Consider the following 14,162-nt stretch of genomic DNA (forward strand, 5'->3'; position numbering starts at 1 on the left):
ATCAAAGCACAGTTTAAACCCTGGAGAAACTGGCCTTTTTAAAGATTGGTCCTTCCTGCCTCTCCAAAATATAAAATAGAGTAATGGAAATAATCTACTCTCGTGATACTACTGTGTAACGTATTAGTAGTAGTAGTACTAGGTCTCTTTTTAAAGTGTGTGTTTCTCTTCCTCAGTATGGCGATTAAGGGCTACAAAAATCCGCTGGAAGCCAAAGATCTGTGGTCTCTAAACCAGCGGGACAGCTCCAAAAGCATGGTGCCCAAACTGCTCAAGGAGTGGGACAAGGAATTAGCCAAAGTCAAAAGGTACTACACTCTCTGTTTATCATAAGTCATATTTCAACATGTTTTTCATTATTGGTGATGTCCTAATCTCAGATGGATCAGGGGCCTAATTTATGTACGTAAATTGATGTAAGATTCTATGTTTGTGGAAGAAAACGTTGAACCTTTTCATTATTTTTTGGGGGGATTGGCTCCACTATCTAATCTCATGGCTTGAAGTCATTCCAACTGACAACAATCACATCTTTTGGGGTTGAATAATGGCACCAATTTCTAAAGCTATTACGAAAATAATAAACAGCAAATTCCACCGTAGAATTCTGCCCCTAGATTGTTGTGATGTCTGTGAACGCGACCTATTTCTCATTTTGTTTTTTCCCCAGCAGTGTACCAAACGTGTCCACTCAAGCCACTTACTCCAAGCCTCCTTCAGCGAGCACCAATCACGTGGGAGGAGCGGAGAGCAGCCCAGAGGAGGCCGAGGTGCTCCTGTCCGGGCACAAAGCAGCGCCCCATCAGCCGTCTTTCCTCCGAGCGCTGGTCAGAGCCTTCGGACCCTACTTTTTAATTGGTTCTGCTTTCAAGTTCCTGCAGGACACCATCACCTTTGTCAACCCACAGCTTTTGAGGTAAATAGTCACATGATGGTCAGTTGCAGATAAAACAGGCTCATTCCAGACTCATATGTTTGTCTCTAAATTGAGTTCTACCCATGAACACTCTGGTATCGCTGCCCTACAAAGACAGAGCCCTGTAGCCCTGTAATTGTGTTTGGTCAAAAATGAGTTCATGTCATTTTGTTTGTATTTCAGACCTCCTTTATCATGTAAATAAATATCTTGAAAAATATTGAGCTCAAAATTGACCTTTGATCCCAGTTTTGTCAGTTCCTGTTCTCTGCCTTTGTATCATGAGCCAAAAATCGTCGTGCAAGTCGTGCAAAGACAAAAGGCAGAAACTGTGTATGTTTTGTTTGTGATTTAGTTCATAAATATATTTTATTTTAAAATCCAACCTGTCGCCTCCTTCTTTTCGCCTCCTTGGCACAGGGTCTGAACACATTCAGTAAATAAACCTTTGTATTCAATTATACTTCACTGATCTTTAAAGTGAAAGTATTGTGTGTATTTATTCATACTGTACTGTACACAATATCCTGCAAAGTCACTTGTGTCAAACTGTTTCACTGTGTAAGTGTCGTTGTACGATCCTGATCAGCACTAAACAGGAAACTCCAGAGCTCTTCTAGATCATTTCAAACAAACATGTGATGACTGGAGCTTGGTGAGGTTTTCTTCTAATGGATGGAAGTCTGAGGAAAATTAATCAAATAATAATCTTGTCAGTTTCTGCCTTTTGCCTTTGCACAACTCCTTATTTTTCTCTCATGATACAATTTTGAGCTCAATATTTTTCGCATACAAATATTTCTTCAGAATAGCAACTAGTTGTCAAATTTTGGACTACTGGACAGAACAGAAACTTTGAAGTCATTTTTCTTAGTTTCACACTCTGGTGAGTTAAGGTCTTTTACCTTTGCTGAAAGCTCTTCTCTGCAGGTTTTCTCGCTAAAATAGGCCAAAGTATATCTGGCTGTGGCATGTTTGTTTTGATTTGCTTGGGTGCTTCACCTTTGGCTTCCACCCAAACCTCAATGCTGCTCTGTGATTGGTCAGGTCTGAGGCCCACCAGCGGCTGGACCCTATCACACCAGTGGGAGTAGGTCAAGATGAATTCACAGGAATCCATCTTGCTGTGCAAGGTTACTTTCAGACCTGTTTGCACTGGATGCCTGAGCAGGATTTGGTGGTTATTTAAAGTGCCTGTGCCATTTTTTATTTTTTTTTATTTTTTCAAGGTATTTGAGCAAAATGTGTCTTGTCCCAACACAGATATAATATATATGTAGAAGCAGTTCTTGAGGTCAAAATATGTCCACTGTGTGTCTGCATCCAATTATAAAGCATTTTATCATAGAGAATCAGGAAGTGCATGGTTAGCATGCTAGTTGTTGTTAATTTCTCTGAAAGTTGTGAAACACATTCATATTCTCCATTGCAGTGAGTAATTTGGATGCTCTGAATGCTTAAGGAGTGAGGAGTAACTTTGAACTCCTGCAAACTGTTTACAACAACCGTTTACAACCATTTACGATGTTTTCATGTTTTTAAGACCTGCAGCACTTTTAAGGTGCTCTATGAAACTTTTTTTTTTCCACAGAGGTGCAGTTTTTTTTGTCTGAAATGTTCCACAGTGGAATTAAACATAACTCTTTTGATAGTTTTCAAGTTTCAAGTTTCAAGTTTCTCACAAACATGAGCTTTGATTATAAAAAGCACATTTTAAATAATGCAAACTGACTGACGCTTTAATGACACTGCACACGTACATTGGCCCTTTATTCTTATGCAGTTCCTGTCAGTGCATTTTTGCATACTCTGCTCCCCTCATCTGAGAATATGCGGAGTGTTCCTTACATGTTGCCAATGCAAACTCATGGAAATGTGTTCGTAAAAGTTGGAAAAACAAACACATGCAGCTTTGTGGAAGCTCTTATCACTACTGTCTGCATCAGTAAGATAAGTTATCACGTACAAGCAGTCATCACACTGCAGCTTTTCACATTACAATATAAACGTCAGGCTTGTGCGCTCCACCAAAATCTATTTCACTAAAAAGCAATATATTTGATTTCCAGGAACATGTTTTGGCTTGAACTTTTAGCCCCGCCCACTTAGTCCTTTCTGCAGCTGTGAAACAAGTGTCTGGGATAGTGTCATGCAGTTGCGTCCCAGGATTCCTAGTAACAATGAGAAAGATCAGGTTAAAAAAAATGTGTTCTTTTCAGTTACTTCTGTGTTCTGAGAAAATGCTTGTGTCTAATGTTTCTTATTTAGCAACTTTTACAACAATACCTGATGAATACAGAGCATATATCTTGACAAGAACAAATTAAAAGCAAGTACAGGTCTTTTAAATGTCTCAATTTTATCAAACCTTTAGCCTACCATACCATAAACAAATTAAAATCGCAATTTAAATTGGCACAAAGTTTTATCAATATCACAAAAGCTGCAATCCGAAAGAGAATATCCTCTCCAAAGAACAAAATACTAGTTTTATAGAAAGTCCTTGTTGCAGCTGCAGTTTAGACCAGAGGCAGAACCAAGTCTTTGTTTTGCAAGTCTCAAATAAATCTCAAGTCTTTGACCTCAAGTCCGAGTCAAGTCCCAAGTCAAATATGTGGGGCGCCAGTGGCAAAAAACTGTCATTGTGTCCTTAGGCAAGACACTTCACCCACATTGCCTAGTATGAAAGTGGTGTGTGTGTGAGTGATGGTGGTGGTCGGAGGGGCCGATGGCGCAGATTGGCAGCCTCGATTCCGTCAGTCTGCCCCAGGGCAGCTGTGGCTACAGTGGAAGTTTACCACCACTGAGTGTGGAGTGACTGAATAATGAACTGTAAAGCACTTTGGGGATCTTGAAAGGCACTATATAAATGCAATCAATCAATCAAATACAGGCAAGTCCAAGTCGAGTCTCGAGCACTGGTCAATAAGTCCAAGTCAAGTCCAAGTCGTCTGCTTTGAGCTTCAAGTCATTTCAAGTCTTTCAACCAAAGTACCAAATATAGCTTAGACCAGGGGTCGGCAACTCAAAATGTTCAAAGAGCCATATTGGCCCAAAAAAACAAAAACCACACCTGCCTGGAGCCGCAAAAAAATTAAAGTCTTATATAAGCCTAATATGAAGGCAACATAGGCTGTCAGTATATTAGCTGTATAAGCCAACTTTTAAAATGACTAAGTCGGCTACAAATACAAAATGAGCATTCATGATACACAAACCCCTTTTGTGACCCTCTCATACTCGGTGCACCGTCTGTAGCCACTGAAATCAGGTGGTTAGTGTTTATTCCTTTGTCATTTAGGCCCCGTTTACACGTACACGGGTATTTTTAAAAATGGAGACGTTTCCCTGAGTTTGAACACATCGTTTACACATTAATTCGCCTCTGAAAATGAATCTTTCTAAAAACTCCGGCTAAGTGGAGATTTTGGAAAACTCCGGTTTCGCGTTTGCATGTAAACTGAGATAAACAGAGTTTTAGGAGCTGACGCGCTGAAAGTGCGACCGACGTTTACCTGTTGCTTTGACGATGATGATGGAAGTATTCAGAGCAGCAGTCGCATTTCTTCTGATCGTGCACAGGAGCACTCATAAAATAAACCCGGAGCAGAAGCTCTGAGCTCGGGCAGCAGCGCCAAACACACGGGAGCAGTCAGCGCGCAGCTCCTCAAGACGGGTCTGTGGGTCCAGTGTTGGTCAGATTGTCCGGAGGCTCCATCCCCCGTGTCCTGGTTCCAGACGGGGGCGAGCAAGACCAGCGCGCAAAGGACTGGATCTGAGTGCTTCAGTGCAGTCATCTGTGCGCTGGTTCCGTGCGGGAAAAGCGAGAATGTTCTGTGAACCACAGGTCCGGGCTGCTCCGGTCCTCCGCGCTCGACCGCGGCTGGTTCCGTGGTGGTGCAAAGCATCCAGACAGAAGTGTGAATCCAGTTTGATTTGTTATATGTTGTTCTGAGCGTCCGTCTGCGCATGTGTTTTTTTTTTTTTTTGTTCTTTTCTCGGGGAAAGCGCTTCTCAGGTGGAAGCACCGGACACCACCCCCCACTTCAGCTCATCTGTTTGTTCTGCTGAAACACTTTTCATGTGTTTGTTATGTTTGCATTTGCACACAGCTGATGGATCAGATCCATGACCAGAGATGAACGAGGGTTTTACCCCTAAAGAAACCAGATTAAAACTACAACCAAAAAAATCATTCCTTTTCCATTTTCACTCATTTTTGAAAAAGCCCCAGGGAGCCACTGGGGGAGTGCTAAAGAGCCGCATGCGGCTCCGGAGCCGCGGGTTGCCGACCCCTGGCTTAGACTTTTGCAATGTATATTAATTTAAAGATAAATTGTACTTAAAAATCATAGTATATTTATATATGAGTATATAAGAATTGTATAGAATATTTTAGTTATTTTTTCCTTTTTAAATGTCTTCACAAGATCTTAGAGTGACCCATTAAAGAATTCAGATTTAGAAGTGCTTCTCAAGTCACAGGCCTCAAGTCCAAGTCAAGTCCAAAGTCACTGACCTTCAAGTCTAACTCAAGTCCCAGGTCTTAGTCCATTTTATCAAGTCAAGTCTCAAGTCCTTAAAATAGTCAAGTCTGACTCGAGTCCAAGTCACGACTTGCAAGTCCTCAACTCTTCTTTAGACATCTGCAAACATGTTCTGAAATGCATGGGATTCTTGTATTAGTTGATCAGTTACTATTTCAAACTTCTCTCAAATTGTTATATTACATAAAACTGACTATGAGCTTTAAGTCATGTTATAATGCTGTTACCTCCTCAAAAACAGACCTGGAGTTGTGTTTTCTTTCATTCACACATGTTTAAGTAATCCTTTATTATTTGTCTGTCTACATCTCCAAAGCTCAAAACGCTCTGTTCCACCTTGTGATGTCAAGAAGTAGTAGTTTTCAAGTTAACAGTCTTACCTTCTACCTTTAATTCAATAGAGATTTGCAATTCCAGACTTGAACTTATCCCAAGTTGTTGTAATGAAGGTGTATGGATGTTTAAAACACAGAGCAGCACATCTTGTATTACCACATGACATCACAAGGTGGAGTTTTGTCTGTTTGAGAGAAGAATGCTGTAGCGCAACGTTAAACAGAGGGAAAAAAAACAATAGCAACAACATCAAATGATGTAACGTGAATGAACGTCTAATCTGGAGTATGAGCAAACAATACTTTGGCTTGTGGCGCCGACGGCAATGAGTAAACATGAGTAGAGTGGAGGAAGATGCTGGATGGATGATGGGGAAGTGTCGGTTTAATTCAATTGGCTCTAAGATTGTAGATGCAGTAGTTGGTTGGTCATTACTAGAATTGGATCTGGTGTTTTTCGCCCGCATAATGGGTACGATGTTGGTCTTAATTTTCATTTAAGTGGTCTTAAAAAGCTCTTATAAAGTGTTAAATTTGAGGTAGTCAAACGTGGGGATACCCTGTTGTAATCCTCCGACAGTTATCTCTTCACATCTAAAATAATATTAGCTTTGATTTGATTTAAAATAATCACTGTTGGGCAAGTTACTTTAAAACTGTAATGTGTTATTTATTACTTATTACTGTCATTTCAAAGTAATTCATTACATTACAATATTACTGTATTTAAAATGTAAGGCATTACATTACTTTAAGTTACTCTCACCAAAATAACTGCGAAAAAGCTGAACTTTTGAGCCGTATATGGACTGAACCAGGACTAAACAAGGTCTAAACCAGGACTAAACCAGAGCTGAACCAGGACTAAACCAGGACTTTAACAGGACTAACCTCAGACTGATTCCAGGACTGAAGAGGAGGACTAAACCAGAACTGAACTAGGACTAAAACAGGACTCACTGTCAGGACGGGCTCGAAGGTGACCGCAGGAGAAAGGACCGGCTCAGCTCCGCACCTCATGGAGGTAAGAGCGACTGTCGCCCGATCGCTCTTTATGGACACCCTGCTGCGGGGGCTCGCGGTCCTGATTTCAGCAACTATTTGCGGGTACAAGACCCGGTGCAAGAGTCTGTTACAGCGCGAAACTTCTACCTTCCTTCAACGTGTCCAGAAGTCCAACTTTTTGTGCGATGGTTTGCATCGTCCTCTGTCTTTTGGATGCGAGTGCAGGAGCCTTTGTCAGTGCAGAACGTTTCGTCGATGTTGTGGATTTTGTCGGAGAGAAAACTTGCAGACATACAGCACTTCAGAATCACACTGATACAGATTGAACATGTATTTAAATTTGGCAGCTGAACACATTCTGTACTGAAACAGCGAGACCGTGAAAAGTGAACCGCGTTAGAGCGAGGGACGAGTGTAAACCAGGTCTAAACCAGAAGTGACCCAGGTCTAAACCAGGTCTAAACAGCGTAGAGTTCTGGGTCGGTCCTTTCGCCCGCGGTCACCTGAAGGTTTATCCGGCCGCGTCTCCGGCGTTTCACCGCTGCTGATTTTAGCGAATTTCTATGGAGAAAAACCCACCACTTCAATCCAGGTTAAAAAAGCATTGTAACGCGCGTTACTCACATTTGTACCGAGTAAAATATTACAATTTTTTCCCCTGTAATGCCTTACATTACTGCGTTACAGCAAAAATCAACGCATTACTGTAATACATTACTTTTATAATGCGTTACTCCCAACACTGAAAATAATGCACACTGACCCTGGCCTACACGCTCTAATGACAATCAGAGTGCACACGTACATTGGCCCTTTATTCTTTACTAAATGTTGTACTGAATAAAAGTGTTTGTGTATCTTGACTGACAGTGCCTCTGGTCATAATCTTGTTTTATTTATGATGACGTCAAACAGGATTTTACACATTTAAACACCCTGTGTCACCTGCTTCTCTCCATGGAGATAGATAAGTTATGTTTCCAGACAAAACAATAACATTATCCATTGAGATGAGCAGCTGGCGGACCCCCAAAAAGTTACATAATGCACCTTCAATGTCAAATATACTTGTTTTTTACTAGTTTTATAATCCTTCAAGATTCACCTTCTTGTACAGGGCAGCCGCGGGGTCTTAAAAGTCTTAACAAGGTCTTAAATTTCATTTTCCTAAATTAAGGTCTTAAAACTCTTAAATTTTGTTGTCCAAGTCTTATTTTTTTTTACAAAGGTCTTAAATTTCATTAGCCAATTTTTCTTTTTTTTGTAAACTCAACCAGGCTGCAGTGCAACATTAAACAGAGGGGGAAAAAAACCAACAACAATGTGAAATGATGTAATGTGAATGAACGTCTAATTTGGAGTATGCGCAAACAATGCTTTGGCTTGTGGCGCCGACGGCAATGAGTAAACATCAAGTAGAGTGGAGGAAGATGCTGGATGGATGATGGGAAAGTGTCGGTTTAATCCACTTGGCTCTTAGATTCTAGATGCAGCAGTTGGTTGGTCATTATAAGAATTGGATCTGGTGTTTTTCGCCTGCATCATGGGTACGATGTTGGTCTTAATTTTCATTTAAGTGGTCTTAAAAAGCTCTTATAAAAGTGTTAAATTTGAGGTAGTCAGACGTGGGGATACCCTGTTGTAATCCTCCGACAGTTATCTCTTCACATCTAAAATAATATTAGCTTTGATTTGATTTAAAATAATGCATACTGACCCTGGCCTACACGCTCTAATGACAATCAGAGTGCAGACATACACTGGCCCTTTATTCTTTACTAAATGTTGTACTGAATAAAAGTGTTTGTGTATCTTGACTGACAGTGTCTCTGGTCATAATCTTCTGTTATTTATGAAGATGTCAAACAGGATTTTACACATTTAAACACCCTGTGTCACCTGCTTCTCTCCATGGAGACAGATAAGTTATGTTTCCAGACAAAACAATAACATATCCATTGAGATGAGCAGCTGGCGGACCCCCAAAAAGTTACATAATGCACCTTCAATGTCAAATATATTTGTTTTTTACAAGTTTTATAATCCTTCAAGATTCACCTTCTTGTACAGGGCAGCCGCGAGGTCTTAAAAGTCTTAACAAGGTCTTAAGTTTCATGTTCCTAAATTAAGATCTTAAAAAGTCTTAAATTTTGTTGTCCAAGTCTTTTTTTTTTTTTTTTTTTTTTTACAAAGGTCTTAAATTTCATTAGCCTATTTTTTATTTTTTATTTTTTGTAAACTCAACCAGGCTGGAGTGCGACGGTAAACGGAGGGAAAAAAAACAACAACGTGAAATCATGTAACGTGAATGAACGTCTAATCTGGAGTATGCGCAAACAATACTTTGGTTTTTGGTGCCGACGGAAATGAGTAAACATGAGTAGAGTGGAGGAAGACGCTGGATGGATGATGGGAAAGTGTCGGTTTAATCCACTTGGCTCTTAGATTCTAGATGCAGCAGTTGGTTGGTCATTATAAGAATTGGATCTGGTGTTTTTCGCCTGCATCATGGGTACGATGTTGGTCTTAATTTTCATTTAAGTGGTCTTAAAAAGCTCTTATAAAAGTGTTAAATTTGAGGTAGTCAGACGTGGGGATACCCTGTTGTAATCCTCCGACAGTTATCTCTTCACATCTAAAATAATATTAGCTTTGATTTGATTTAAAATAATGCACACTGACCCTGGCCTACACGCTCTAATGACAATCAGAGTGCAGACATACACTGGCCCTTTATTCTTTACTAAATGTTGTACTGAATAAAAGTGTATGTGTATCTTGGCTGACAGTGCCTCTGGTCATAATCATAATCGTCTGCTATTTATGATGACGTCAAACAGGATTTTACACATTTAAACACGTGTTCTGGTTTTATTGGGACAAGATGAGCCAGATAGTAATGTCACAGTGACATTCTTTATCACCAGTCATTCACACTGCAAAATTATCAGCATTCCTTCAATATGTGAGCAGCTTTTTGACATCTAATTTAAAGGGTCCATATTACACTATTTTCTGATCTATGTTCTAATGTAGTTTCCTCATCACAAACAGAGCTGGAGTTATGTTTTGTTTCATGCACACAAGTTTAATACACAAACCCTGCACAGTTAGAGTGTGTTCTTCTCTCACACAGAAAACAGAGCATTTGGAGCTTTGAAGATGTAGACAGACTAATCATAAAGTCTTACTCAAACATATGTGAATGAAACAAAACACAAATTCAGGTTTTTGATGAGATTATGACTATATAAGAAGTCTTAAAGCTCACAATAGTCACTTTTGTCTAATATAGAACCTTTAATGAATGAATGATAAAGTCAAATTAATGTCACATAAACTGCCAGATGAAAGAATCGTTTTACATTTAGGGTATTGTTGTTATTTTGTTTTTACACTTTTATTGTTAAAGATTCTATTTTTCACAAAATGTATTTATGTGAGCTTTAAGTCATTTTATAATGCTGTTACCTCTTGTCTGTTACAGACTTGGGGTTGTTTTGTTTCATTCATACATGTTTGAGTAATCCTTTATTATAAGTCTGTCTGCATCTCCAAAGCTCCAAATGCTCTGTTCTATCTTATGATGTCATGAAGAGGTAGTTTTCAAGTTTACAGCTACAGTATCTTTTCTCTTTAGTTCTGTAGAGACTGGAAAATCCAGGTCTAAAATTATTCAAATGATTTTAGTGAAGTTGTATGATGTTTAAAAAGACAGTGGAGCACTTCCTACAACAAAATGTTTTCACCCAGCCTAAATATGCAGGGTTTGTGTGTTACAAAAAAAACAAAACTCCAGGTATTTTATGATGAGGAAATAACATTATAACAGAGATCAGGAAAATATGGGCCCTTGAACTGAACCTTGAACCTTGAAAATAAATCATGATTATTCATTCACTAAATAATCTTGACATCCCTAGTGCCTAGTGTTTCATAAGAAACATCTGATTTTTACTAAAACACTGTAATAGAAATGACTACGTTCTAAATAAATCAGTAATAATGCCTTTACCCCCCTTTATTTCAGTTGAACACTAAACGTGTGCTGTTTTCTCTCCTCAGCATGCTGATCTCGTTCACTAAACAGAAGGGTGTTCCAGACTGGTGGGGCTACGCTTTGGCATTCCTCATGTTCTTCACTGCAGTGCTCCAGACTCTTATACTGCACCAGCACTTCCAGTACTGCTTTGTGACAGGCATGAATGTACGCACAGCCATTGTCGGAGCGATTTACAGGAAGGTACTTCACTTTACTACTACTTCTACATTAGGGATGGGCATGATTAGTCGATTAATCAATAATTGATCATTAAGAATTTCATCGATTACGTTCATTTTAATCGACAAACCGAATGTAGGTTGCTGTGTGTAGTGTGACCAAACAGGGTCTGTACATGTGTCTCTCTGCACTCAGAAGGAGCGAGACACAAATAGTCGGTCAGTCTGCAGCGTACTGAAGCACAAATGTGTATTTAACGATGACTTGTACAAGAAATTCCACGCTTTCCGTTGCGTTCGGGACAAGTGTGAGGCCATGTGCACAGTGTGTAGTGGGAAAAAGTTTTGCCAGGTGAGAGTAGTGCAATGTTGATGACCCCACCCCCCGTACGGTGTCCTGGGTTTGACAAACGCAAATCTGGTCACACTAACCTGTATTCCACTGAGTCATGTCTTTTAATCTGACAGAAGTTGACCGCATCGGCGCACAAGAGCTGTAGTTTTATCTTCTTTTATCTTCTTCTGTAGTTTATGCAAATTAGCGATGCAGTTTTAAGTTTCGTTTCTGTTTCTAATGTCAAACAGGCTGATGTGGCTCTAGAGTGGTTACAGTTTATATGTCGTAAAGTTGAATTTATTTATGCAGATTAGTAGTGCAGATAGTAATAATAATGATGATCATTTTAATATAAAAATGTTAATGATTAATCAATAATCGATCGTTAATTCTTCCGATGATCGATTAAGAACATTTCATCGAATGCCCGTCCCTATTCTACATACATAGTTGTTATGTGTTTATCTGGCAGTTGATGCCATCAGTGCAGGTTACATCTGTGGAGCAGTGACCTTCTACACAGTAAAACTGTATGGTTTTTTTTTTACCATAAAATCACCTGTTGATTAAATGCAAGACAGATATTTTGAATGCCATATTGCAGTGTTTCCCAAACTTTTTTTTTTCACAAACTTTCACGACCCAAGTCAATAGACATTATTCATAAATCACAAAATAAAAGTGGATTTGACCATTATTGAACATTAATGAGGATATTTTATTGTTGACTGAGTGACCATGTCTCTGAACTATTAGTATTACTTAAGTTTTAAACAATGAAAAACATTCACTGAAGCAGCAATAAAAGGATCCATAAGTCGCCTATTTGGACATTAAATGTAGAACATTTCTTTTTCTTTTCAACATTGAACCAGCAACACTGGAACAAAATAGTCAATAAAATAATGATGTCTCATGTGTCAGAACTGTATATTGCAGATCTACATGCAGATCATGACAAGGCAACCCAAAAAATCACTTGTGACCCACCTGATTGTCATGACCTGGTCTTTGGGAAACAATGCCATATTGTGTAACATTTCATGCAAAGCAAGTACAACTCCATGGCGATAAGCAGCTGGTAGAGTGCCCATGAGTTAAATACTGAACTCAGCATTCATTCATAAGCATTCTGTCACTGTAGTGTTATAAATGATCTCTGAATCTAACTTTCCACCTTGAACTTTGTAGTTATTATTTAAATAAATAAAAATATACAACAACCAATGGATCCCTCTACCTATGTCAAATGTTTAAAACATGAAATTCAACACTAGGTCCTGTATTTATGCCTTAAGTAGCATTAAATACTTTCCAGGTACTTCCGACCATACTAAGTAACAAATGAAATAGATGGAAATCTGTCTCATGCACATATATTGTTTGTACACACCCAGATCAGACTAAATGCAAGCACAGCCAGAAGTGTTGCAGAGCTGATGTTGTGTGCTGTGTTGTTTACAGTCTCTGGTCATAACCAACGCAGCCAAGCGCTCGTCCACTGTGGGGGAAGTGGTCAACCTGATGTCAGTGGACGCCCAGAGGTTTATGGACCTCACCACGTTCCTCAACATGCTGTGGTCTGCTCCTCTGCAGATCATGCTGGCTCTCTATTTTCTTTGGCTGGTAAATACACTCGACTTTGATTAAGAGCTGCTACTTTTTTCTCATACCAACCAAAGTGTGTGTACTACTTAAGGCATGCTCAAGGTCTAGTATCACATTCACTCAGAGGAACTGTATGTACTGTAAAATGTACTTCAATCACAAATGGGTTTATATAGTTTATATAGAGTCTATAAGTATATGTACATCATCTCCTACAACAACACAAGCACTGATTCATGATTGGCTGTAGGTGCTGGGGTTTAGGGAGTGACCATTCACATCAGAGACAGGGACATTTTAGGTTTAAACCAACTGGTGTTGAAACTGGCAATCCAAATGAGAGATTCACATGACGCTCATTCTGCTTTCTGATTAGAAAATAGTCTTGAACCAAAACACAAAATTATAACATAGTAAACAATGTTGACATCATAACATTAAGAATAAATCAGCGTTACAATTGTTATCAGTAGAAGCTCTGTTTCATTTGAACATGATTATCCTTGTGGAGAGGCGAGCTCACTTGAAATGCAAGACAGATCACTCCAATGAGGTCCATTTGGTCTTAGAGAAGAAGAATTAGAGAAGAGAATATCTTTATTGACATTGTAACCGATACAACAAAGGGAGCAGTAAATAGTAAGAGATAAAAGAGTGTCTATGGCAGCGGTCTCCAACACTTTTCCTCAGTTGAGCTTCCTTTACAAAACAAAAAATCCAGAGAGCTACTTATTTTTTGCAGTTATAGCAAATAAAGTATTCATAGAGCCATGGCAAGACTTAGATCAGGTACAGATGAATAAAACATAAACCATTATTTATTTATGAATGATAGAATTACAATAATAGGCCTTTACTTCATCAAATTTGAGTTATTCAGGATAATACATGTAATTGAGAAATCCCCTGGTGAGTTACTTGGAAGGGGGTAGAGAGCTAATGGCAGCTCCTGAGCTACAGGTTGGAGACCCCTGCTCTATGGATATTTTTTAAAAGTGCACCCACACATAGCCTAGCCATACACATCCACATTCATAAATGCAAAACGTAAAAAAAACATGCTGTGGTAGCACCATATAGTGAAATAATGACTGTCGGTTTGTAGATAATTTATGTTATTAGGTCTGATCATTTATGTTATTAGGTTCTTTTTCAGACCAGGAGTTTGTGTTGTACCTGACAGTTTGGACTGC

General features: G+C 39.1%; 1 protein-coding gene across 5 annotated transcripts in view; it reads left to right on the forward strand.

The window, feature by feature from the left end:
- The window catches only part of abcc3 (ATP-binding cassette, sub-family C (CFTR/MRP), member 3), a 124,761-nt gene that overhangs the window by 61,027 nt on the left and 49,572 nt on the right, over nucleotides 1-14,162 (forward strand). For 3 of the 5 annotated variants that reach the window (XM_055150111.1, XM_020919219.2, XM_020919220.2), the window contains exons 7-10: nucleotides 177-308; nucleotides 671-916; nucleotides 10,869-11,046; nucleotides 12,826-12,987. In XM_055150111.1, the coding sequence (XP_055006086.1) occupies nucleotides 177-308; nucleotides 671-916; nucleotides 10,869-11,046; nucleotides 12,826-12,987 (718 nt within the window). The remainder of the gene's footprint in view (nucleotides 1-176; nucleotides 309-670; nucleotides 917-10,868; nucleotides 11,047-12,825; nucleotides 12,988-14,162) is intronic. The other 2 variants (XM_055150108.1, XM_055150110.1) reach the window with 1 other exon arrangement.

This window comes from Boleophthalmus pectinirostris, unplaced genomic scaffold (genome assembly GCF_026225935.1).
Source record: "Boleophthalmus pectinirostris isolate CB_2022bp ecotype Guang Dong unplaced genomic scaffold, ASM2622593v1 HiC_scaffold_14, whole genome shotgun sequence".
NCBI classification, from domain to species: Eukaryota; Metazoa; Chordata; class Actinopteri; order Gobiiformes; family Gobiidae; genus Boleophthalmus; species Boleophthalmus pectinirostris.